This window comes from Cupressus sempervirens, chromosome 3, assembly GCF_028749045.1.
Source record: "Cupressus sempervirens isolate cs-2001-9-10 chromosome 3, ASM2874904v1, whole genome shotgun sequence".
In the NCBI taxonomy this organism is placed as follows: Eukaryota; Viridiplantae; Streptophyta; class Pinopsida; order Cupressales; family Cupressaceae; genus Cupressus; species Cupressus sempervirens.
The window spans coordinates 693,596,068-693,622,942 of NC_143120.1; the positions used below are offsets into that span (position 1 = coordinate 693,596,068).

The following is a 26,875-nucleotide window of genomic DNA, read 5'->3' on the forward strand; positions in this document are numbered from 1 at the left end:
GAATCTACAATACTTTAGTTGTAGATCCCAAACCTTATACTTCAGCAAGGGCATAAAATCATAGCCTCGGAAGTGTCACCAAGACAACAAAAGAAAATAAGATGATCAAATAATTGGATGCTTTTCTCATCAAATGGGCTCATATTTATAGTCTCCAAATGGCACAAGTTTTCCAAACGAAACTAGCTTCCACAATACAACATTATTTTATAATGTGCCATATAATATTATATAATTAATTAATATCTTTTGGCTCCCAAAAAGGACGTTTTCAACCATATCATAATATTCTCACACACAAGGCCATTGTTTCTTGTGCCCAAGGTATAAAACTTTCCAAACCAGTTCCAACGAGCTACGATACTGAGGTTACCAACATACAACACCAATAAAAATAACAACCTCAGCATATTTAGATAAATTATTATTATTATTCGCATGTCTTGCAAAAACAACTAAAGAAGCATCACAATCAAAATTTGACAACACCAGAGTGATTCTGATGAGGAAAGACAATGAATGAACCTAACAAGGTGGTTTACTATAAATAGACGCTCCTTCCAAGATTCTTGGAGCCCAAACCAAAAGCCCGAAATAAAAAATTGAGAGCATCACTCAATTCCTCTAACCCAACTGAGCTCATTGAACCAAACAATTGACTTACTATTAATTGCAAGTCCCTCAAGCAGAGCCAAAACACCATAGGTTGTTGGAACACCTATAACCCCACAAAGAAGACCCTCAAAGCCCACTGTCAACTCACAAGGGTTGCGATGGTGAACTGACCAAGCCAAGTGTAGAACCTTACTAAAAATAGGGGGCATTACAGTCCTACCTTCCTAAGATTGCTTGCCCTCAAGCAATCCCAGAGCAAAAAGAACATCACAGTCCACCTGGATCCCAAGGGTAGAACTACGTACTATCCCTGCCATGTTCAAGCAACTCTTGTAGCACCAGCACCCAAATAACTGATATCAATGATAGAATCATCTGGAAACTAGTTGTAGGCACTAATGGCGGTAGCAACTCATTGACACTCAACCCAACTGAAATACCAACTCTGTCAACATCTGAGTCCCTATCAAACTGACACTCACACCCAATTGCACTATGGAGATGATAATGACCATAAGTACCTAAATCATTACCACCAACTCCAATCTCTGATAAACTGTCCTAGGTGTGTAGATACTACAAGTGGTCAACTTGCAGTTGTTGATCCCATTTGCAAAAGATGGTGCTAACCCATCCCATAATGGATGGTATGAAACTAGAGTCAACCCATACTGACGTGAAACAAAATCCTCAATCTGTGGGTCAAAAGAGAGGTGATGAGCACTCCTCACAGTGTATTGTCGATAAAAACTCCTAATCTCTATCAAGGGTTCATCAATATCAAACTAGGAATCAGGACATGGCTCCAATCTCTAACTCCACACACAACTACTGGTTGGGTAGGATCCTGGGCAACCCTCTCAACAAACCCAACCACAAAATCCCTATTGGGAAGCATTGTAACCAAGGTCTCTACAACCTTCTCCACCACTCGTTGTATAGCACAAGAGCCCTAAATGAGAGTATCCTCAGATACTCTGTATGAATCCTCCCGCAAATCCGAAATCTCAAGTAAATACTCTATGCCAGGTTGGGAATCGATAACGTTTGAGCATAAACCAACATCTTCTAACTCTGTTGAAACACCAAAATCACCAATAACACAACTGGGTGACTCCATACATGCATCAGTCCCACCTGAGCGAAAAATTGCCTCCCACAAAGGAGCAACACTGTGACAACTTACAACTTACATACAAATCTCCAATAACATCCCCTCCTCGAGAGAGTCATAACAATCAGCAATAACTACTACCCCAACAACACCTGCACTGTTTGCAGCAACAACTCTGGAACCCTGAACCCACTGAAGCTCAGTGCTGCTATCCACCAATGGCACTGGCACATCCACCTCTCTGTGTGGAAATTCCATCATCAAAACTACAGATAGGACTAGTTAGTGTTGTACTGAACACGAGTACATCTGCCTCTTGAATGCCAATCGGAGTGAACACAAGCCTTCATTCCTGCATCCTCGGTGCTCATCTCCTAAAAGCGGAAATCATATACCTCGTTGCCCTATCAACCATCTCTAGACTCGATAGTCTCACAACCAATCACTACTAATGAAGCTTAAGTTTCTCTATACTCTCTGTCAAGGCATTTATTTTCCTACTATCTTTCTCACTACCCCGCCAACTCTTAAAACTACTAGGACTCCTATGTCCATCCATTACTAAAAACAACAAGAATGTTGATCACTCTAATCACTACTGCAAACCTGAAATAAGAAAGAATTTCCTACCCCACAAGATGGTAGAAACCGCTCTAATACCACTATAATAAGCTCTGTTGGCTCTCAAACAATCTATGCTGAAGAATTGATTTCTTCTTCTTTTTTTTGTGTTTGAGGTTTTGCAATTTTTGATACAACAATATAGCATCAAAATATAAGATATTGCAATAATAATTCCAACTTAAATATTTGGATTTTACATGGGGAAAATACAACTGAAAATTTCAGATTTTAATATCAACTTAGATACTAAGTATTTACATAAAATACCAACAATTCAGTTGATAAAATATCCCCTATTATCTAAATCAACGATAACCAGAAAAATTAGAAGTCATAATCCATGGACTTAGAAGTAAGACATGTCTTGAAACCCTTTGAAATGAAGACTATCAGCAGCAAAAGAACTCCTCAACAAACAATTGCAGTAGCAAACATGGAAAACACTGCTCCCAAAGTGCAAATAGAAAATAATGCCCAACAACACATATATAAGGATGCTCAACTAACTCCAAAATCAACTAGCACACAATTTGATATAACGATTCCGATGAATCCCTTCACAAATTCCAAAACAACATCCAACAACAAGAAAATTTAAGCTTCTCTTTAACAATAGTTAATACAATAGGAGAAATGACAAATTGTATACCTCGGCACAATTTGGCAAGCAATCTCAGAATAATTCTTAGAATTGAATCTACAACACTTCAATTGTAGGTCCCAAGCCCTTATATTTCAGCAAGGACACAAAATCAAAGCCTCAAAAGTGTCATCAAGACTATTAGAAGAAAATAAGATAATCAAATAATTAGATTCATTTCTCATCAAATGGACTCATATTTATAATCTTCAAATGGCACAAGTTTCACAAAACGAAACTCCACTTAAAGAGCTTCCACAACACAACATTATTTTATAATGTGCCATATAATATATTATATAATTAATTAATTTCTTTTGGCTCCGAAAAATGACCTTTTCAATCATATGATAATATTCTAACACACAAGGCCACTGTTTCTTGCACCCAAGATTTAAAACTTTCCAACCCAGTTCCAACGAGCTATGATATTGAGGTGACCAACAAAAATAACAACCTCAACATATTTAGATGAATAATAATAATAATTCACCAGTCTTGTGTCAAAATTTGACAACACTAGAGTAATCCTGATGATGAAAGATAACAAGTGAACTTGACAAGGTGACTTACTATAAATAGACGCTCCCTCCAAAATTCTTGGAGCCCAAACTAGAAGCCTGAAATAAAAATTGAGAGCATCACTCAACTCCTCTAACCCAACTGAGCTCATTGGAACCAACAATTGACTTACTATAAATAGTAAGTCACTCAAACAAAGCCAAAACACACCATAGGTTGCCCATAACCCCACAACTGAGACCCTCAAAGCCCATTGTCAGCTCACGGGGGTCACAATGGTGAACTAACCAAGCCAACTATAGAACTATGCTAGAAATGGGGACATTGCAATTGTTTTATTTTGAGTTCCTTCCCCATGGAGTCAAAGCCCGTGAAGGAGTGTACATGGCTTTGTGTTCCCATCAAATTACAGTGTATCTTGTTGGCAATATTGAGACTGCAACCCAATGCTGCGTGGAGGAAAAAATCTAATGATACCTTCGTGCTCCCGTCAAATACAAGTGGTGACTCTATATTGGCCTAAAAGTCTCAACACTCGGAATGACTCTTCAAATATACGATGGTAATACTACGGTGACCAACATATATGAAATAAGCCAAAACGTTACAGGACAATAATGTTCTTGAATGTTAAATAACTCGTAGATGCTATTCGACCTTCTTTGATACTTAATAAAGAATCGAGGCAGTACCTTCAACATTTTAAAAGCCTCAGGAAAATCAATATTTTTGTCAATGCTTCTTGAGTGGTTGTACCATACTTTTCAACTATTTAAAAGACTTAAAGTCTCTTTGACAAATTACTTTGTGCGCATATCTAAAGCCAAAGATGTGCTTCCACATTTTGCAAATACATCTACACCGCATTCTACTACTCTCAACCAAAGTAACAAGACTCAAACCCGGCTTTAACTTGGCAAGGACAATTCGACTCGTGACTCGTACCCAACTCGAACTCAATCATGACTCGGCAGTGACTCGATGAGTCAAGGTATATTAATAGAGAAACATTAAATATTTGATGACTTGGCGAGTCAAGGTCACAGGTCATTTTGACCCGGCAGGGGTAACCTGACTCACCAACTCGGGCGACTTGTGTGACTCGTGGTGAGTCTCGTTACTATGCTCTCAACATTGATACAAGCAACAAGTATGTTGTCTTAGGTTGTGTCTTACTATACACCCACCAAATGCGTATGCTCGAAATTTTATTAAACTTCTCAACCACATCTATTTGGTGTATATCCTCCACATATATCAGTCAATAAAATCACTATTCTTTGAAGGATTCTACATTTTGGTGCACATTATCCTTCACAACCCCTCTGTGCTATGGCTTCGAACAACACCCAATATTAGAGTCACGATGTCCACTTTGGATTATCTCTACTTACTATTGTACCAACAATGAAACATGACAATAATCTTTTCACTTTGTGCTTGGTTAAATGAGATATCCACATGTTTTCTATCAATGGACCCATAGGGTTCTGACTCGAACTCCTCCACTAAGCAATGTTCTAGCATCTTAATATAGTTGGGATTTCCTGTAACAAGTCAAGCATTTATGAAGTATTATTATTTTCACCACCTTATTCCTTTGTTACGGCTTTCAAGAGTTTTCAATAACTTATTATGATACATAACAGACAAAGGGCCACATCATTGTGTACCAGCACCAACTCTATGACTAAGTCGTATGGTGAAAGGGAAATATCGTGCTCTTTCGTAGTCACTTTCTATAACCCTAATTATTCCTCCCAGGAGTTACTCTAATATCATGTTAAGGTTAGAATCTACTATTACTTGTAATAGCACTTCTTAATTTCTATTTGTTTCAAGTTACTCCTACAATGAAATATGTATATGATATGAAGAGGCATGTATCTTGTAGAGCCATGTCTCGTGTAGAGACATGTCTCTTCTTAACTCATATTAATTATCACAAATAATATTTACTCAATGTATTATCATAATGATAATTTATTTATAGAATATGCATATGTATAATATATCTCATATAGTGATATTGCTATCAGGACTTAACTAGTAGTTTTTGAGTCAAACTCATTGACCCATGTTTCATGAGTTTGACTCAAAAACTACACAATTAATTCCTGATAGCAATATCACAATTTGACTACTTGTGGAAATATCTCCTACCTATCAACATCCCATTAATAATATACATACATACATATATATATAGAGAGAGAGAGAGATCCACTTAATAATTTATTATCAATAGTAATAATGCCCCATGATAATAATTGAGAAAGATAACAAATGTTTAAAGGCCAATAGATCATTCAAACATTCAATTTCATCAATTGGAATCATCTGATCAAAGCTACAATCATTAACATTAATCATTTGGAATTGTAAGCCTCCTAGTTGGGTACATTACAAATTGTCATTTCCAAGTGCAATGCAAACAATAGTTGGGAATTTTAGGGTAAATCAAGTAAAGGCCCAATAGGCAACATTACACAATTGTAGTAAATGGGTAGAACTATAAAACATCTATTCTTGGTTGCTTCTTAGTTACTATTTTCACAAGCTGGGGTAACCACATGAAATTTTTAATTTTGATTATCCCTGCATTCCAAATCTTTTTCTAAATAGGAATGTGAATCCTTTCTCTATGATGAATCATGACTGTGTCAAAGCCTTAAGATGTTGTACTGTCTCCTTTGAAATGCTTTTCCATTTGATTTGATCCCTCCTATTTGAGATTTGGAAGAATCTAGAATGAAGAATTCTTACTTGATCATATTATTCGCTACCTTCATTTCATATTCCATCTTGAATTTTTGATTAATTGATATATGTAATTTACCATTTTCGTCCACTCCTTTGTGTAAAGAGTTGTTTTATTTTTTGAATCTCCTCATTCTCACATGTGAGAAATCCATTTCAGCGTTCCTTCCAAAATCTGACGTCCAACCATGGTCAAGCTGCCAGGTTTATCCTTAATATCTTTACATCATTTCTTGATGTGTTTTAAAATTGAAGAGAGGCTTGCTTTCCAGGAGATATTTGTGGTATTTTTGCTAGCTGTTTCAAAGCAACTGCATTTTATACTTTTGCATATTAAACAAATCCTTTCTTGATGTATCTTGCAATTGACGAGAGCCTTACTTTACAAGAGATTTTCATAAGAATTGTGCTACCACTTTAAGTCATTTCGTTTTATACTTTGGCACCGGTTCTATCCAGAGTTACTTAAAATCTCAATGTGAACTTGGTCAGAGCTTGAAGGAATCAGGAATCATTGTACCAAGCCCACTGAGTGTTTGTTGAACAATGAAATATTGAGAAAATAACCTTCAATTACAGTGATAAGCTTCTGGATTAGATTGTGTTTGTATTTTTTAGCATCAATGTTTTGAATAACACTCTGTGATCCATCACCACGATGAAGATATTAAGATAATATCTTATACTTTCTATAATAGTCAACTACTTGTCTGTAGTCCGTCTTTTAGTCTAGATAGGAATGTTTCCTATCTCGTCTCTTTTTTCTTCAGTCCAGATAGGAATGTTTCCTATCCTGTCTCTAGTTTTGTTTCTAATTCCGTCTTCAGTCTACGTTGTTTCTAATTCTTTATAAGGAACACATTTGTTCCTCTGTTAATCAATCAATCATCCGGAAATCCGTTAATCTACCAACTCTTCTTGAATCTTGTAACATGGTATCAGAGCTAGTACATTATTTCGAAAACTTATAATTTCTTTTGAAATTATCAGTGCATAATTTTTCGAATTTTTTTTTGTGTATTTCTTGTGCTCGTTCTTAGAAACCCGCCTAGGGTTTTCGGTCTACAGGAAAAATCCCAAATTCGGGTTTGTCTACAAATCATCTCTCAAAATCGTGTCCATTTTTTGGCAATCTCTCTGCTCTCAAAATCGCGTCTGTTTGGGGGCCCTTGTGAGGTAAGAAAACGGATTTCAGAGCACCTGTTCTGCGTCACTGGAACGGTAGCCCTAGCTGCGAACTCCATTTCCAGTTCTGTTCCTCTGCGACTCTAGCCAAAGATTTTTTTTTCCAACTCGCGACTAATAAAAAAAGAGAAATCGCATCTTTAAGCCTGCACCTGCGCAGTTCGCGTCTGACAAAATCTGCCAATCGTTTGGCGGTCGAACACGACTTTTTTAGCTCCGTCTCAGTCTGTCATCGTGCTCTGGGAAGCAGATTCAACCATTTTTTCAAGAAATTTGCCATTTTTTTGATCTCCAATCCGACGGCTAGGGTTTTGTTCGAAACCCTAAATTTTGGGGTCGAAAAAATATTTTGTTTGCAAATTCTTGGTGGGTTTTTCGAGAGCTCAACTGGGTTGTCATCCGTTTTTCTGGTTGCCTCGATTTTCGAGCCAGCGGATCCAAAAAATGACAGCAGATTCCTTTTGGGTTTTTTGAGCTCTCTTTTGGGTCATTCTCTGATTCTTCTGGGTCTTCTGTATTTTTGCCTCGAACAACATGCCTTCACAGATTTTCACAGTTTTCATTGAAAAACGTACCATGGCATCTCTGACAAATATTCTGCTCAAGCATAATTCCAAATTCAATGGTCGCAATTATGGAACCTGGAAGCAGCGCATCATCGCAATCTTCGAATATCGAAACACCGATCAACTTGTTCTGGGTGTTAGGCAGCGTCCGACTTCTCCGAGTCCTGATCAAGATACATGGGATCTGAACAATCGAGAGGCAGTAATGCTTCTCAAACTATCCGTAGTTGATGACTAGCTTTCTCAAATCCCATCCGGCAAGACAGCTGCCGAAATCTGGACACATCTAAAAGGTCTTCATGAGACTTCCGACAAGAGCAGAGCCTTCTTTCTGAAAAACACTCTGTTTTCTATTGTCATGGATGAGCGCACCTCGCTCCAGGCACACCTGAATCGGATTCAGGAAATCCGTGATCAGTTACTTGCCATCAGTCGCAAGATGGAGGAAGAGGATATTGTGGTAATCACTCTTCGGAGTTTACCAAAATCCTATGAGCATTTTATCGAGACTCTCAACATCACATCTACTGGTGTTGATCTAAAGTTCACTGATCTCTGCACCCTGCTGCTTCAGCAAGATCGGTGGAAACAACAGTTTGGTAGCAGCTCCAGTTCCACCTCCACTGAGCAAGCCTTTGCTGCAAAATCCTTTCAACAGAACATTGGCAACCATCAATCTTCTCAGCCTTCCCAGCATCAACCTTCTGCTCAATCCTTGGATGGCTCTACGAAGCAAAATGTACAGTGTAATTACTGTTACAAGTTCGGCCATATGAAATTCGAGTGCCGGAAACGTTTGGCTGCCCAAGCAAGGCAAAATGCTTCTTAGCCAACAACACAAGTTGTCGAGCTTCCTGATCAAGGCGAAGCTGCATTTTTCGCCTTCTGAATTTGTTTTTGTTTTTTTGGGTTTGTTGATTTTCTCCTCAAAAATCATTTCAAGTTGTCTGTAATACGCAAGGTTGCGTGAGATTCTGGGTTTTACCGTTTTTCCCACAAAAACAAAGTTTTGTAAATGCAACTTATTTTGAGTCATAGCACTCTTCTGGCAAAGCTTCTTGGTTTCAGCATTCTGTAGATCCAAGGAGGGTCTCAGTTATCACAGAATGTTACAACATCCGTACGTTGAGCATTAAGGGAGGGTATTAAGATAATATCTTATACTTTCTATAATAGTCAACTACTTGTCTGTAGTCCGTCTTTTAGTCTAGATAGGAATGTTTCCTATCTCGTCTCTTTTTTCTTCAGTCCAGATAGGAATGTTTCCTATCCTGTCTCTAGTTTTGTTTCTAATTCCGTCTTCAGTCTACGTTGTTTCTTTTAGAAACAACGTCCTTGTAATTTTTTATAAGGAACACATTTGTTCCTCTGTTAATCAATCAATCATCCGGAAATCCGTTAATCTGCCAACTCTTCTTGAATCTTGTAACAGAAGATAACCTTCAGTTGATATTCAACATAATCAAAACCAATTGGCCCCCAAGAGATCAACTAATGCAAATAATATTCAAACAGCTTTATAATGTTCCTGCAAAACAATAAAATGCAACACCACCAGCCATGAATACCTGACAAATGATTGATGCTGGAACGGATTGGGAAGAAAGGAGCTGATGATCATGTCTCTAAGTGCAGATCTGCACTTATATGCCCCAGTTTTTAATAAATATGCATTCCTATGTTATATTTTACAAGCTGTCCTAGTAATGATCACTAATCTTCTGTACTTCTCTATGTATAACACACAGAATTTTCAATATTAACTACTGTCATTTCTTCATTTCTCTCATCTGGATGGACATTTGAACACCACCCAAGATTTTGGTCCACAAAACCTTCTTCTAGCATTTTTGTATCTACATCTTTTATATCAAAATAAATTTGTTTTCAGTTTTATAAACAAGTATTGGATAGGATTAAATAACAACAAACTCAAAATCTATGAACCACGGAAAGGACACCAGCAATCAAAATTTAACAGTTATAAGGAAATCCAAAATGAATTGAATTGTAAATATCAAGTTCACAACAACTTATATAGAAATATGATGAGCAAGACTAATAAATATCATTGCTACAATTTCAAAAACAAATATATGGTTGGAAATTTTAGTTCTTACCAATTTCATACTCTGATGCTTGTAAGATCAGCTCAACCTGTACAATTAGAGATGTTCCAAATATCAGTCGCCTTTCAAAATAATATCAAAAAATCCAAATTAAATTAAAAAATCACACACCAAATTGCACATGGAAACATATGAAAGATGCATAGGCTACATCCCAGGGAAGTGAACTCTGTTTGTTTGAAATTTCTGTGAAAAATGCTGAGACATTTCTTTTCCTCTTATAATCTAATAAGCCTCGATAGAGAGTGTGACTTATAAATGAGAAGCAAGTAAACCATACAAATAGCCAACAGGAATAATGCTATAAATTGTCACAAATGATAAGTGCTATACAGAAAGCAGATACACACACCAATTAATATTTTCCAAGATGCTTGTCAGTATAAGAAGCAAGTAATTCCCAGAAGCAGCCAATAGGAATAATGCTTTAAATGGTTGCATTGATAAAGTAGGTAAAAGTTACTGAAGGAGGAGAATTCCAAAATTCCTTTAAACAAGACAAAAAGGTACTACTGACAGGAGATGCACAATGCTGATGAATATTTTTTATCAGGTTTGTCCATGGCATAGATTTTACTTTACAGAGCTACAATGAGTTTAGTCAACGCCTAACAAAATACCACCCAACAAATGTCAGCCTGAAGGCACTTCACACATTTTTTATGGCATCATCCCATGACAATAGACGAACTGTAAAAGAAGGTCAAGCCACAGCTCAAATACAATTGCTAGTGAACTACTTGTGAGTTCCTGAATTTGCTCAATGTGCAACTCATAAGTATCAAAGAAACAATAAATTAATGTATGGAGTTTGAAAAGTAACATTAATCGTTAAGCTGGTGAGAGGATGGCAACATAGTGAATTGGTATAACTCAAAATCTGGTCATGCACTCCTGTTGTTACAAGAGCTTCTATCTAGATGGCAAATCTCCATGAGTAGCCCTTTTTCTGACCCTTGGGGGTATTCCTGTTGCAGGTTATTGAGTCTTTTAAGTCTCAACTTCCTCTCCCACTCTTTTTTCTCCATTGAAAACACCAAACCTATGTGATCAATAAAGAAAACGTGACAATAGCAGATGGTCTTTTCCAAAAGACAGCAATAACAACTATTACCATATATTTGGAATTTTTTTTCAGAAAATCCTTCTTTAAGCCGGCATCTCATCTCTAGGTTGATGTAAATCTAGCAGAACTACAGTTACAGGACTTTGCGAGTCCCGAGCCGAGTCAGGATTGCAGAGTTTTTTCGCCTTTGACAGATGACTCGGCTGAGTCTTGGCATGTTCTTCCAGGACTCACAAAGTCCAAGGATGTTTACCGCATAGGTTAATCAAGAGATGCATACAGATAATGAACACGAACAGCAAAACTCTTTAGATTATTCGCATATGCCAGAATATTACATTATGCTTCATAAGATGATTTACAATGATCCCAGATGAGATATAAATACTACCCGCCGAACCTTCCCGAAGGGGTCCGTCGGCTACATGACAATTACTGACTACATCAACCCGTCGGCTACACAACAATTACTGACAACACCAACCCGTCGGCTACAATATTTATCGACGACCTCATCCCCCCCAAAAGAAAAAGTCGTCTCCAGACGACAATTACAAAATATCTGAGATAGAATAACAAAACAAAATACAATTACTGACTAACTACAACAAGATAGATCACTTCCACATTCCTCCCGTGCCTGCACCAAGCTGGTCTCCAACCCATGTTGCATCTGCAGCCTCTGCTAACACAATACAGTCTCCTTAATCAAGCTGACCTGGATAGCTACCCATGCCGCTTTCTCTGCTTCCAACTCCTAGGTACACTGAGCCAAATGTTGCCGTACTACCTTCAACTGGATGATCAGCTCCTCCCGAGCTCTCCATGCATCCACCAAGACAGCTTCACGCGCAACACCTACTCCAAGTGCCTCTGGTGCACAAACACTCCATGCCTACAGGAGCTCCAGGTCTCATCAACTAGTCACACTTCCCACTACTAATATCCGCAACGACTGGGGTTCCAGGGGGCAACACCCCCGGCGGGGTCGAGAAGCAGTGCCCTCGCAGGGTCCTAGGGGATCCTCAAAAGATCTTGCAAAAACCCTACCCGCAAAAAGATAAAAAAATCCGAGGGAGCCCTACATGCGGAAAAACCAACCCGCATGAGATCTCCAGATCCCTGTCTACCTCCAATTGATCCAAGGCAAAAAATCCCTTCGAAAAGCAAAAATCCACACACAACTCCCAGCTACAAATTTAATCTAACGACTTCACAAACATGCCAAGTCCAAATCCCAACCAAAAATCAAAAACTTCTCATACCCCTTCCCAATCTCACGCCTACAACCAGTTTGGCCACAAATCAAAAGCTTCTCCAAATCTACTTTTCAATTACGCCAACTCACACGGGCGCGACAACTGCAAATCCCACATCTTCGATATGTGATGCAGCTTCCAAGTTAACCCAGCAAATTTGTGCACTGCTCTCATGACTGGCTCCCGAAATCTTGTCTGAGTTCTTCAACAAATCACAAGCTCAACAGCCAGAAATGGTCTCCACGCACGGAAAAGAGAGTCCATGGAGAAGTGCGAATTTGTTAATTCTAGCGAACAAAACAATCCGTAGCCCAGCCAAGTAGAAAATAGTCTCCGTGGAGGAAAAAGGGTCCGAGGGAGTGTGGAAAGACTCTGCGGAAAGGCAAGAAGACCGCGCAGAAAGAGAAGACTCCGCGGAAAAGGTTCCGCGGATAGTCTACCTGCGGGACCTAGTCTGCGAACATGCTATCCGCGGGAAAATCTCTCTCTTCTCTCTCTCCTCTCTTCCTTTTTTTTTTTCCTCAATTTTTCAATTTTCTTTTTTTTTTTGAACAAGTACAATAACTCAATTTTGCCTCTTGACTTCACCATCCTACAACGACAAGGGAGACATAAGACACATAACAACGCCACCCATTGAACTAGGGAGCCATCCTCGAATAGATAAATAAGTGTGCACGAAATAAAGGAAACTACGAAAGAAATAATACCAACGAGGGTGGAAGAAGATGCCACCAAGGAAGAATGAAGACAACCCGCAATCACAATGCACCGTGCAGAAGAATCCGCGGAAGATAGGAAAAAGTTGCACTGCATCGTGGTTGAAAAAGTGAAGCCGCCAATGAACAAGATGAGCCCGCAAACACCAAGATGCAATCCGCGGAGAATAGAAAGCCATCCGCACAACAAAAGTCCGCGGGAGATAAGGACAGGAGGCAAGGAACAAAAGACTTCCTGCGGAGACACAGCCCGTGGAAAAGGTGTCCACGGGACCCCTGTCTGGACAAACTCCACTCACTCTTTGATCATCCTCTGGTTTCTTCTCTACTTTTCCATCAACCTTCGTTGTCTTCAACTGTCCTTCTCCCTATGTGATTTTCTTTACTTCTCCGTCTTCCTTTGTGATTTTCTTCGTATGTCCTTCTTCCACTGTGGTTTTCTTCTTTACTTCCGGTGGTATTTTCTTCCCCTCTCTATCTTCCTTTGTGATTTTCTTCACTTCTCTTCCTTTTACTTTGTTCGCTCGCTTTCTTTTCTTACTCTTCTTACGCTTGGCCTCACTTTCTTCATTCTCAATTTTTTTCTCCACCGCTTCATTGATCTCCATTTTCTTCAAGAGCTCTTGCTTTGTCACTGTTTTCACAGTAACCTCGATCTACTTCTCTGATTCATTCTGCCGCAGCTCCACTTTTTTCGATGTTGACTCATTGGCCTCATCTCCCAAATTCATGGTTTGTAGTGTGGCTTCATGATACTTAATTGTCTCCCCCTCACTGAATGTATGAGCGGGTGTAACATCCAATGGTGCCTCCCCCTCTTTTACCTCGGTAAACTCCTTTGGAAATTCATTCTCGCTTGGACCTTCCTCAATTGTCAATACATTGCAGTTCTGGAATAGTTCGTAGTCCTCTATTTGCCAATGGTAGAGACCGTTGACCGACTCCAAATCGTCATCTGTTGATCCTCCCTCCAACCGCAGGACTCCCTCCTGATCTGGTTCCATACATTGTCTGCCTTCATCCTCCTCTTCTTCGGAATCTGATGACAGGGCCTCTTCCCCGACCATTTGGGTGTGCAGATCAATAACAAATCGCCGGCCTTTACTTTCGAGTGACAAGGTGTTCTTCCAATCGTGTCTTACTCTGGCTTGAATAAGCCATCTGCGGCCAAGGATGGCATCATATCCTTTTCTCTTCAACAGGATCACAACAAAGTCCAACAGGAACGGCTATGTGCCAATCGTCACCGGTTGTGCCATGAGAACGCCCAGAGGTTTGATGCCATGCTGGTCCGCTATGAGCAACTGAAATGTAGGGGGCCACAATGTCGGCTACCCCAGCTTCTTCCAGGTCTCCTTGAGTAAGACATTTATGCTAGACCCACCGTCGACTATTGTGTTTGTGAGAACATGTCCAAGGATCCCCATCTCGACAACCATCGGATGTCGGCCAAATGTGAGGGCTAGCAACATTTGGTTTTCTCCGCCTACATCACTTTCCTTCCCTCTACCTTGTTCTCCTGGTATCCTTGGAGCTGGTGCAATATTTGTGAGAGCGGATCAGAGCTGGGGCATTGTAAGAAGCAAATCATTTATCTTGACCCGTACCTCTGTTTGTAAAATCTGTTGTACGATGTTTTGTTCCGCGAAATTCCTTGCAGAAGTGCTGGTGGTATCCCTCGCTTGTGATGCCTTTTCAATCTCCGCCCGTGCTTCCCCAAATTTCCTCTTTTCTTCCGCCGGGTCCAGGTACTCTTTTGCTTGCCTCCGTGTAATCACCAACACCTCTTCTTCAGCTCTCCTAACAGTGATCGAGTTGACTCCAGATTTTGGACATTTGGCATCTTCATGATCGCCAGGTCCGCACCATCTACATAATAATTTCGATGTGTTTGCCGTTGTACAATCCCGCGCAAAATGACCCCACAAATTACATGTTCGGCATTGAACGATCGGCTATCTGTTCGCGTCATACTGAATTCAACTCCTCCCACCATTATTATTGTTATTGTTTGCATTGTTATTGTTGTTTTGCCCTTTGTTATTATTCCTGTATCCTCCCGACGTGGCACCTGCATTATTGGTGTTTCCGCTACTGCCTGACGGGGAAGCCCCCTGTTTAAGAAGTACCTACGGAGCTCCTCTAGTCTTCATGTTAAAGGGACATTCCTTCGTTGAATGGCCCATGATCTAACAAATGTCGCAGAATTGGTTCTTTAGATAGGATCCTTTAGTATGACCGTCAATCTTACACTCCGTGCACCATAGCTCACTACCCTTTGTCTCCTTTTGCATATTTTTAAACTCCTTCATCATGCGGATCATGTCCTTCTGTAGGGCGCGGACCTTCTTGCTACTGCCTTCATCGTCGCTGCTATCTTCTCCGGAAGGCTCGTCGTTATCAAAATTAGATGAGCTCGTCTTCTTCTTCTTCTTTGTCTTCTACTCACTTTCCAAGTTCAGTGCTTTGTTGTATGCTTTTGTGTATGACAAAGGTGGCACAATTTTCATTTTCTTCCACAACTTCGAGCGTAGACCTTCCACGAACCATCTTTTCTAACGTCCATCCACTGGCTTATTTTCCATTTTATTTATCAAATCTTTTAATTTCCTGGCGTAGATGCGGACAGTTTCATTCTTCCCCTGCTTGGTATTGAAGATCTCGCCAACAATTTCATTATCATCGCGCAACAGTTGAAATTCCACCAGAAACTCCTTTTTAATATTATTCCAACTGTCTAGCTTCTGCGGATCTGTACTAGTCAACCAGTCAATTGCCACACCCCGTAGGGTTGCCAAAAATTGTCTCATCCAGTCGTCTTCATTAGTTATGCCATTTTCCCTCCAGATCGTTTCGCATGTTTTGCAGTGTCGAATGGTATCAGTCGTACCATTGCCATCGAACTTCGGTGGTTTTTCTTTTGGTCCCGCCATTACAATTCGTTTTTGTAAATAGGCGTTGCTCGGTCCTGCAACACTGACGATGTTCACTCCCACACCGGCGGTCTACACTCGCACCGGCGGACTGGTCTCCCACACCAGCGGACTGTTCTCCCACACCGGCGGTCTGCTCTCCCACACCGGTAGACTGTTCTCCCGCGGTCTCAACAACTGCGAACGTTGGTGAAGAAGAATCTTCTAAAGTTGTCTCCTACGGAAGTGTATCTTGGACGAAGAGTTCACTCCACGCTCGTGCTCCCTCGGCACTCCGAACCGAGCGAGTCGATGCTCTTCCGTCTGGATTCTCTTCCCTCGACGAACACAAATTCAAAAACTCCTCTCGTGCTTCTTCCACCAATTCCACCCGCTGCCAAGTTTCCTCCAACAATTCTTCCGTGCTCCTGTTTCCGTCGGCAATCTTCTGGAATCTCCTTCGGCGTTTGGCTTGCTGTGCTAGAATTAGATTTTCTTGTGCAGTACGAATTCCATCTTTTCCCTTGACCTTATTTCGATCCTTGTTAAGCTGATTTGGCATTAATCTTCATTCCTCCCACCTTCCAAGTTCATAGGGCAACAGCACCAAATGTTTACCACATAGGTTAATCAAGAGATGCATACAGATAATGAACACGAACAGCAAAACTCCTTAGATTATTCGCATATGCCAGAACATTGCATTATGTTTCGTAAGATGATTTACAATGATCCCCGACGAGATATAAATACTACCCGTCGAACCTTCTCGAAGGGGTCCGTCGGCTACATGACAATTACCGACTACATCAACCAGTCAGCTACAAAACAATTACTGACGACACCAACCCATCGGCTACAATATTTACCAACGACAAAGGACTCTTCTGACTCAACGAGTCATGTCAACAGGACTGTGCCACGGCCAGCCAATGCACTAGAGGAAAAGAAAAATATTTTTAAAGTGGTTTTCTTTTTTTTTTTTGTGGATTACAAGCCTTCTCTATGACCTAAAAACGTCATCCCATCATTTGCAAACACTTAGAAGAAAGGAAAAAGGCTCGGGAAAAGAACATAGGAGCTTTAGAAAATAGATTAGCAAATCAATTGGCTCTCATATATTGATTTTTGTTTGTTTGGGTGCCAACACATCTCCTATCATTTTAGAGGAGGTTGATCCACAGGCAGAGTGGAACATTGAGAATCAAGATTGATAATTTTGTCTTCAGTGATAAAGACTTGGAATGGATTGATCATGTGGGTCAAGAGGCAGAGGTAGTAGTAATGGAATAGGTGGATGGTAGAGCGCAAGGAGACCTAGTAGATGACCCTAAGGCTGAGAGTGAGGCATTTGGGAATGATCAGGATGAGGATGAGGATGAGGATGATGAGGATGCCACTAAGGTTGGGCCTCAGGCACGGACAGAAAATGGTTGCAGCATTTTCCATGGCCTATCTTAGGGATACACGTAGGAAGATATAAGCTAGTCTGAGCCTTAATTGTCTAGGCTCTAGCTTTTATTTTGATATATGTTTCAAACTTTTCATTCCATGGATTTCATATTCCATGACAATTGTAAACTTTTGATAGTGACACTATTTATATTTTAAGTTTCTAATGTGTTATTTAGTGACTAGTTTAATAGTTAACATATTTCCTTCAGAAATTCACATTTATTCTTTGTGATCAATGTAAACTTGTGTATGTGTGCACAGTAGCTTCTATTTATCTCAACTATTGTGTCTTTGTTGTTAATTGACTAAATGATTTATTATAAAAAAATTAAATCCTTAAAAATCTTTGAATTTCTTCGGTTTTTCAATTTGTCAAGTCCTTCTTGGGTCTGAGTCGAGCTTGAATCCAACTAGGCAAGTCCAAGTCTTGTAACTATGAGAAAAACCATCACCTCGTAATAATTTTAATTGCAAATAACTAGATTATACAAGGAAAGGAAATGGTCAATATGATGTTTAAAGAATAATCTCTAGATTTTCTAAAAACATTCTAGATAGGAACACACCATTTTAGTTGTCATGCATTTATTGGTACAGGGTTATTAATGAAATACTAGATTGAAAGCTTCTAATCCGATCTGGTGGACAATATATCCACATGGGCTCCAATTTTCTGTAAGACTCCCTGGCTTTCCAATTATATTAGATTGAAATGCACCATAAAGTCTTTTAAAGACATCCAATTCAATTTGAAAATGCAAGAATGTGTGGATGATCCAAAATGGATCATAAAGAGATAGAGCAAGTGTCCATAGGGTACAGAACAAGAGAAGTAAATTCAAGAGGCAACTCCATGCACTGTTAGCCCTATCCAAGAAAAATTCATTTATTTATAATGATCACATAGCACATACATAATTTCATCGGGTTTAAGTCTAAAAAACAATTCTACTTTTGCATCAGCATATTATAATTGGTGTGTTGGTCTATGAATGTTGTGTTTCATTATCCATCTAATATTTCTACTTAAGTATAGTGTGATTATATTATATTAGAATATTGTAATGTTTCTTTACTGACCATTTTAGTTAATCCTTAGTTTATCTTTACTTCATGATTGTTTCATAATAGAAACATCATCTTTGTAAATCAATATAAAGAGCTTTCATCTCCTCTTGTTTAATACAACATTGATTTACCATAACATGACATCAGAGCAGACCAATGGGATTTAATAAAAATTGGTGAATTTTTTTAAGAAAAATTTGAGCCTCTTTTGATCTAGAACTTTTTCCAGAAATTTTCTTTAAGGTTTGGAGATATTTTATGAAAATTTGTGGTTTTCCTTCACGGGTTTTTTCTGAAAATTGCAAGCCTAATCGAGGGTTGCTTGAGCAAAAGTCTTTGATTGTTGAAGATTGCACGTAGTTGCATGTTTGTTTCATTTTGCTTGCATGTGCTTTTTGTGAGTTGCATATTGCTCGCATATGTTGTTTACCACACAAATTCTCGTGTTTTGTCACATGATGGTTTCTTTGATGGGTTTTACTAAAAAATTCAAAAATTATATGTTGGGTTTTAAAAATTGTTTCATCAAAAATTATCTATCAGGTCATAATGTTTTTTCCTTGAAAACAAAGTTTTGTTTCTCTAATTTGTATCTCGGATTCTAATTTCCAGTTTTGATCAATTTTTCAACACAATAATCATTTTTAGTTCCTATAATTTGTGAAGTTCACATGGGATATTCTATCAGGGATTCATGTTTTCGGGCTTTTACCTTTTTTCCAAAAAACAATGCTTTGTTAACTTCAAATCATGATATCTCACATTTTGTTTTGGGGCATCCTGCTCATCTGCAATAGTTTGGAGGGTTTGCCATTTTTTTCCTCAAAATCATGGCAATTCTTCTTAGTGTGTACCTTTTGTCTACAAGGAAGAACAATTTTGTTATTCAACATTAGGTTGGACATTTTTTTCCTGACTTCTAGTCAAATGTTTTGTAGATTCTAGGAGGGTTAGTGGAAAACTCATCTCGGTGGCAAGGCCTTGTTGTAGCGAATTCTGAAGAAGGGGACAACGTTCTCTATTATTTTTGCTACTCTTGGTCATTGACATTCTGAAGATACCACCTTCAGTTAGCAAAGCTTTAACACCTAAACAATAATACAAAAGTCCCAAGTCTTTCAAGTCAAAGGATTGACAAAAACTCTAGTTGATTAGATCAATCAAAAGTGTCAAACTACCAATGAGAACCAGGTCATCAACATAGACAACAAGAAGAAGAATATCACCACTAGTGTTTTGACATATAGATTAGAATCGGCTGGACTCTTTTGAAAACCATTATCTGTAAGGTACTTGCCAATTTTGATGTACCAAGCTCGAGGAGCCTATTTTAGGCCACAAAGCGCTTTCACTAGTTTGAACACCTAATGTTCATTTCCAGCAACCTTCAAACCAGGAGGTTGTCTCATGTAGACTTCTTTCTTTAACTCACCGTTGAGAAAGGCACTTTTAACATCCATCTCATGGACTTCCCATCCAAACTAAGCTACTAATGCAAAGATGAGGAGCTCAATAGTCACTTTTGTTGTAGGAGCAAAAGTCTCCTCATAGTCAATGCCTCTATTATGTGAGAAGCCCCTACTAATGAGACAATCTGTGAACTTGTAAAGAGTTTCGTTATCTTTGTACTTCACTTTATACACCCATTTACAACTAATGGGCTTCTTCCTTAAGGAAGATCAAGAAGAACCCAAGTGTTATTCTTTGGAAGGCTATGATGTTGATCTTCCATAGCTCTTTCCCATTGAGGAATCCCTAATCCTCAGTATATGTTTGAAGCTCAAAACACCATGAATGTTGACCATGAGAGAAAGTTGACTATATTTTGATGCTTGGTCTTGTTTCTGGAAGATCTAGCCTCTGTTGGTTCCCGAAACCAGAGATTGGAATCCTATGACTCTTGCCAACTCTATGATGGGATGTCCAATTGATTAAAGGCCAACTTGACAAGACCAATCGATTTGATTTGAGTCTTCTAAAATTCTGGCTCTGCAAAGCCAAGACGGGTGTACCTGAGTCTGAACAAATCACTTCAGTCCAAAATTACTTATAGCAGATGATCTGATTACAAATGCAACAAAAGTCCCCCGAAAGGCAAGAAATTTAGAAAAACTTTTAACTAGCACCACTTAAGCATAATTCTGAACTATGCTGAAATTATATTGACTTCACAACTTCATCAATCACTTCAAAATGCAAAGTCTTTAAACATGCTGGAAAACATTAATATTTTTGGATACAAGACAATTATAACTACTTAGAGGTGCTCGCAATTAAAGATGTTTATGAATGATAATAGTAGATGAATAAGATAATCTTATAAAAGGAGAATATAAAAAGCCATTACAAGCATCCAAGTTATGAATCAAATGAAAGTAATATGAAAATCGTAAGACCATTGTTTTATCTATATGGGCAATATAGTCAATTTCTTGGAAGTTTTTACGTACAAATTTAGAGGACAGTATATCTTAATACCATCAGCAATCTAACCATCAAAATGCAAAGGATTAATCATATCTGCAATTTCAAGCTAGTCCAAACTGGATTTTCACTTTTGCAATGGAAGACCAATTAGCCAAAGATAAGGAAACAATTAAATATTTCTCTGTATCTTTGTTAATCAAACTTGAAATGCTACAATCAACCTATTTTATCATCTTCATATTAAACTTGCTCATAAATTATTTAAATGACTATAAAGGACGAACTATTCTATCAATTTGCTTCGTTACATTTATAGACAATAAATAAATAAGTTCTTACAAATCACATCCTAAGTATTATATTATCTGAACTTCAAATGCCTAAAAACTTGCTATGCACCTTTTTCTGTCAAAAGTGTTTAATATTTGAAAATATCTTTCATATAAGAAAAGTTCTACTCAATCGTCGTTTTTCTCTACTACTTTCACATCTATTATTTATACTTTACCGAAAAGATATGAAATCATTTTCCTACCATCGTGTCATTTCATTACAAATAACCAATTGGTTTATACTGATCATAATTCATACTATGAAATGCAAACTGCAAAATGACTTGCGATAAACACATTTGGTTTGTCTTCAAATGGCACTTGACAAATGAAAGAATGTTTGGGGAACTACCACCACAACTTCCACCTTTTTTGAATATAACTGTACACAACCTTCTCGAGAGAAATTTGAACTTCTTGAAGGCACATGATTTGAGCCCTAACGGCTCCTTAAAACACTCGGCATCAAACATTTGAATAGTTGCAATACTTATGATTTCATCACATGTGCTTCTTTATGTAATATCCATCATATACTTATTTGATTTTCTTCTACTATCACCTCTCCTACATTTACCTGTTTTCAATTAATCTTGCTCGATGTCATTATTTCTTGCAGACACCAAACATAGCTCTTAGCGTTGATAGTTGACATGGATACAAATTCATACTCTTCATATGCTCCAAAACAATATACACCACGTCATGAGCGAATCATTGCAACCAAGGCTTGATTCATACGCAGTACACCTTCAAACGCGATCATCCTATTGGTATCAACCTAGGAGTAGCACGAAAGAGTATCGAGTAATGCTCAAAAGAATGTTGGCAGGTTCAATATTTTTGTGACATCTAATGCAGGAAGCAACGTATGTCTAGAGCAACAACATCTTTCCAAAAGGGCATTTGAATGTGTTGAAACACTCATGCTACGTGATCACTAGGTATGCCAAGTAGTACCTGATCCTCCCGATTCAATGTGCTTAGATTGTATCTCTAACTTCAATTCATTTTTCCAAATAATCATCATAATGGATAAAAGAAAAATGAATTCTTTGCACCATTATCTACAAGCAAAAAACAAGTAACAAATTAAAATGAGATAAATGTCGAATAAAAACATCCTTTAGAATTATTTTGTGAAACATAGTGGTCTAGATGAATTCTAACTTTTATTCAATGCAAAAAATGTGAAGACATGGGAAATATAATAAAAAGTTACATCTAAGACATAACATTAATAAATAGATTAGAAAGAATGTTTGAATGGAGCCCTTAATTTGTGATAATCAAGGCTCCATCGGCCTCTATGAATTCATTAGATCAAAGATCATAAATGGGCTTAGCCCACCACTTAGGTCAAAGAGTAGAAGAGCCAACATCAGATGTAGGAGGAATAAATGGATCAACATCTGGAATAGGTTCAACAAGAGGAGCATCATCCAAGGGAAATCCACGAAGGGTATCATCAAACTCAGAGTTTATATCATCCCTCCCAACATGTGAACCAAATGGAACAGACACCCAAATCAACATTCTTCAAATGCTAATCCTCAAAATGTTCCAAAGACCAGGAAAGTTGAAAAGGTTCTCATTCTTCATTAAAGACAACATCCTGACCGAAGATAAGACAATCATTGTCTACATCAATTAGCCAAAAATCCTTGTGTTTGTTGCTGTAACCTATGAGCCTCAGTTCTAGACTCTTGATATCCAACTTGGAGCACTGGGCCTTTCGAATACAAACATATGCTAAAGAGCCAAAGACTTTTAGATGACTAATCCTATGTTTGAAGTCAGTCCAACCTTCCTTAGGAGTCTTGCCCTTAACAGCCTATGTGAAAGGCTCATTAAAGAGATAGATTGCACTAAATAATACATCTGCCCAAAATTTAATTAATGTGTTACATTATTGAACTAGCCATTTCAATTATAATGCGGTTACAACATTGTTCTAGTTGTGTGTAAGGTGTGGTTAACTAGCGTTTGATATCGTGTGTATCACAGAAGTTGGAGAAAGCAGCAGAACAAAACTCCTCTCCATTATCTAACATAAGAGTCACTGTATGATAGCCCAAATTTTTTCCTACTAAGGCCTTAATCTTTTGAAATACAATAAACACATTTGATTTCTATCTGAGAAAGTTTACCCACATTTTACGACTGAAATCATTGACAAAAACCAAGAAATACCTAGCACTGGTAATAGAACATGTATTTATTGGACCACATACATTAATATGACACAACTACAATACCCTTGAGGCTTGCCATGAGACACCATCGTTGAATGATGTGTTTCTTCCCAATCTAACAAGCTCCACAAATTCGATAATTCTATGTTAGAATTCAAGAAAGTCAAGAACTAGATCCTCTAAAACAAGCTATAAAAGATAGTGAATTATCAATTAATCATACCATTGATCCTAGAGACTGCTAATGGATGATAATTTAGTTGTAAAAGCATGCTCAAGAGAATCACCTGAATCCACAAGTTTGTATAGACCATTATCCTTGATACCAACAGCCATAGTAGTCTAAGTCGAACGATCAACAATCAAACACTTGCCTTAACTAAATACCACATTCAGATGAAAAGAATGTTGCATAATTTAGTTCACAATTTGACAAACTAACAGAAGTTTTGTTCCATATAAGGAATGTAATATACATTAAATGGCAGACCATCACCTTGGTCTTCCCAAAACTGATTGTCAAGGGCCTCAGATCACAAAAGGATAGAAGAACATCGAGTTGTCTCTGCAAGCCATCCACAGAGGAGGCCAACAGAATCATCCACAAAAAAAAGAATGGAAATCAAGACCTGGTAGAGAAGATGACCTTTGACCGCAAGGGTATCATCTTGAAGAACCTCTCAAGCTCATCAATGTAGATATCAAACAACGTAGGTGAAACAGGACAATCTTGCTTGACCCCAATAGTGCCAATCATGAAGTCTGAGAACCCATAGGGGATCTTAAGGAGACCCAAAAGCCTCTTGATAGCACACAAAATAGTCTCAGATATATCAATGTCCTGAATCCTCTAAAATAGGGTTGTCCTTAGTAGGAAATTAAAGGCTTTGCGAAAGTTGACCTAGGCAAGGAGCGGTTGGGAAGTGAAGAAATTGGGAAGGGGAGCAAGGTGGCCTCCCAAATGGTAATGGACAGATAGGAAAACATGGTAGCCACGCACCCCAAGGAGGAAAAGTCGTGAGGAAGTTGTTTGAGATGGTGCACAAAAAGGTTAGGATCCATTTTAATACAATTCAAATGTGTCCATTTCATAGTACAACCAAACTTTTCATAATGTAGAGGTATGGCTTCAGTTTCGTCTACAAGAATGGAGCAAAGACAATATGCAGATTACTATTGGGCATGTTGAACTACAAAGATTTTGTCAACATTGTGACTTATCAAGCTTTCTACATTTTGCAATTCTTATACATCTTTAGATATTGGGCCGACTATGACATAGAGGCACTATATTGGTTATGTGCAATGCAATTTTGATTGCTACAACAAATGTGCATAGAACTTTGTAAGACATGTGGTTTTCTATCTTTAATATACAATATGCCATTTCTACACAGAAGAATCCATTATATCACCATGGGATGCATACTATCGAGTGTCACTAACATTCTGTTCCATAGGATGAACAGTGTTCAAACCAAGCATTCAAGTGAAGTTTTGAAGAATATATATGCTACAAACACAAAAATGAATCAAAGATATTTAAGGATCTATTACCATTGGAGAAAGCAAGGTTTTCTATGCGACAAACACAAAAAATATTGGGACTTCTTATTTGGCAGAGACAATGTTCATATTGTCATCTTGCATTCATCCAACGAAAGATTGAGAAATTGAGCATGCTCAGAAGGTCTTTAAGACATTCTATATAGTTACAAACTAGAATTTTTATATCACCCAGAAATTCCAATATCGAAGAAACTAATGCAAATCATCACTTGGTCTACATAATGTTTTAGTGTAGAAGGATTTCAATACAATTCAGTTGTGTAGTTGATATAAATATATTTGTTGGTTAAAAATGGTTACAACTGCTCTTTAAACTATCCACCCGATAGTAAATATAATAAAAGTAATATGGTGGTTCGACAGAAATTGAAGTGAGTGAAATGTGTATGTAACGCCGAATACAGATACAATATACAAGCCTGCCAAAATAGAATGTGTGTCAGAAGTGTGTGAGTGTGTGTGTAAAGTGTTTTCGTGGTCAAATGCATAAGGTATCACATGTTCATATCTTGTGAGAGAAGTACAGTGTGTTGCATATGTAATGATAGGTTTTAAAGTGAAAGAAATGAGTGGGGATAGGGTTTTTTAAAGGGATGCTGTTTGAAAAAAGATATCAGAAATATTCTGAGAGGCTAAGGTCTGAAGTTTTGCTGCTGTCATAAAGAAGGAAAATCTTCTACAACATGGTGACTGGTAACAATTGATGAAGGAGATTCAGATAAGTTTAATTATTCAGATTTCTACTGGTTTTTACTTTTTTTCTTCAGTTTGCAGAGATTATTGCAGATTTTTTTGTTAAAAGGAATGACATTATACAAAATATTTGAAGTTTGTCTATGTTCAGACCGTAATTGTTTGATTACTCATTCTATTTTTTGTGAAGTGAAATTTCTGAGATTGAGATCAGTTGTAAATGGTAATCGTGATTGATGATTGGTGCTCAAGCTATTGACAGGTCGCTCATTTTTAATAGGGTTGGTTCTCTTAGAATAGGGGTTTGGTGACTCCTTGGGGTTGGTGCTCCTAAACATTGTGATTGGATTAATTCATGAAAAGATTAGGACAGTAGATGCTACCAGCATTTCTCACCATGGTTTTTCTCAACCTGGGTTTTCGCATAAAATCTTCTGCATTGTTTCTCGTGTGGTTGCATCTTCTTTTGTTTCAGTTATTATTACTTTCAGGTTTCATTTTGAAGTTTGACAAGTTTTATTAAAAGTTAAATTTGAATAAGGATTAAAAGTTTGTATCTACTGCACACCCCCTCTCAGTAGAACTGTGTTCTACATATAATTTCAATGGTATTATGCTATATTTTGACCAAATATATTTATTTGTTTACATTTTTAAATGTTAGTGTGTAATGTGCCCTTTTTGGGGTTGGCCATGGTTGATACTTAATTAGTCAACCATAATGTGTATAAGTTTTAAGAATATATCCATAATAGTAAAATTCCAATTACCTAATCATATTATTATTTGGTTTATGGATGGATGTTATAGATGCTATCCAAGTTGCCTAGACACCATCTATGGACTCCCTCAAAGTTTATAGGTCCAAGTCCACATCCCGAAGGCTTATGAATAGCTAACCCCTGCCCTCTTTTGGGATATGACCCATTAGCTTGGATTTAAGCAAGTCTATCTTTGGTAACACCATACTCCTAAATTTATCTTTAACAATCATGTCCGACCTTATTATTCCAGCTCATGATAAA

At 38.0% G+C, this 26,875-nt stretch overlaps 1 protein-coding gene across 1 annotated transcript in view; it reads right to left on the reverse strand.

The window, feature by feature from the left end:
* The window catches only part of LOC149568634 (uncharacterized), a 169,704-nt gene that overhangs the window by 21,609 nt on the left and 121,220 nt on the right, over positions 1 to 26,875 (reverse strand). Inside the window, exon 6 of the mRNA XM_089821499.1 lies at positions 10,147 to 10,183. Within this exon, the coding sequence (XP_089677625.1) occupies positions 10,147 to 10,183 (37 nt within the window). The remainder of the gene's footprint in view (positions 1 to 10,146; positions 10,184 to 26,875) is intronic.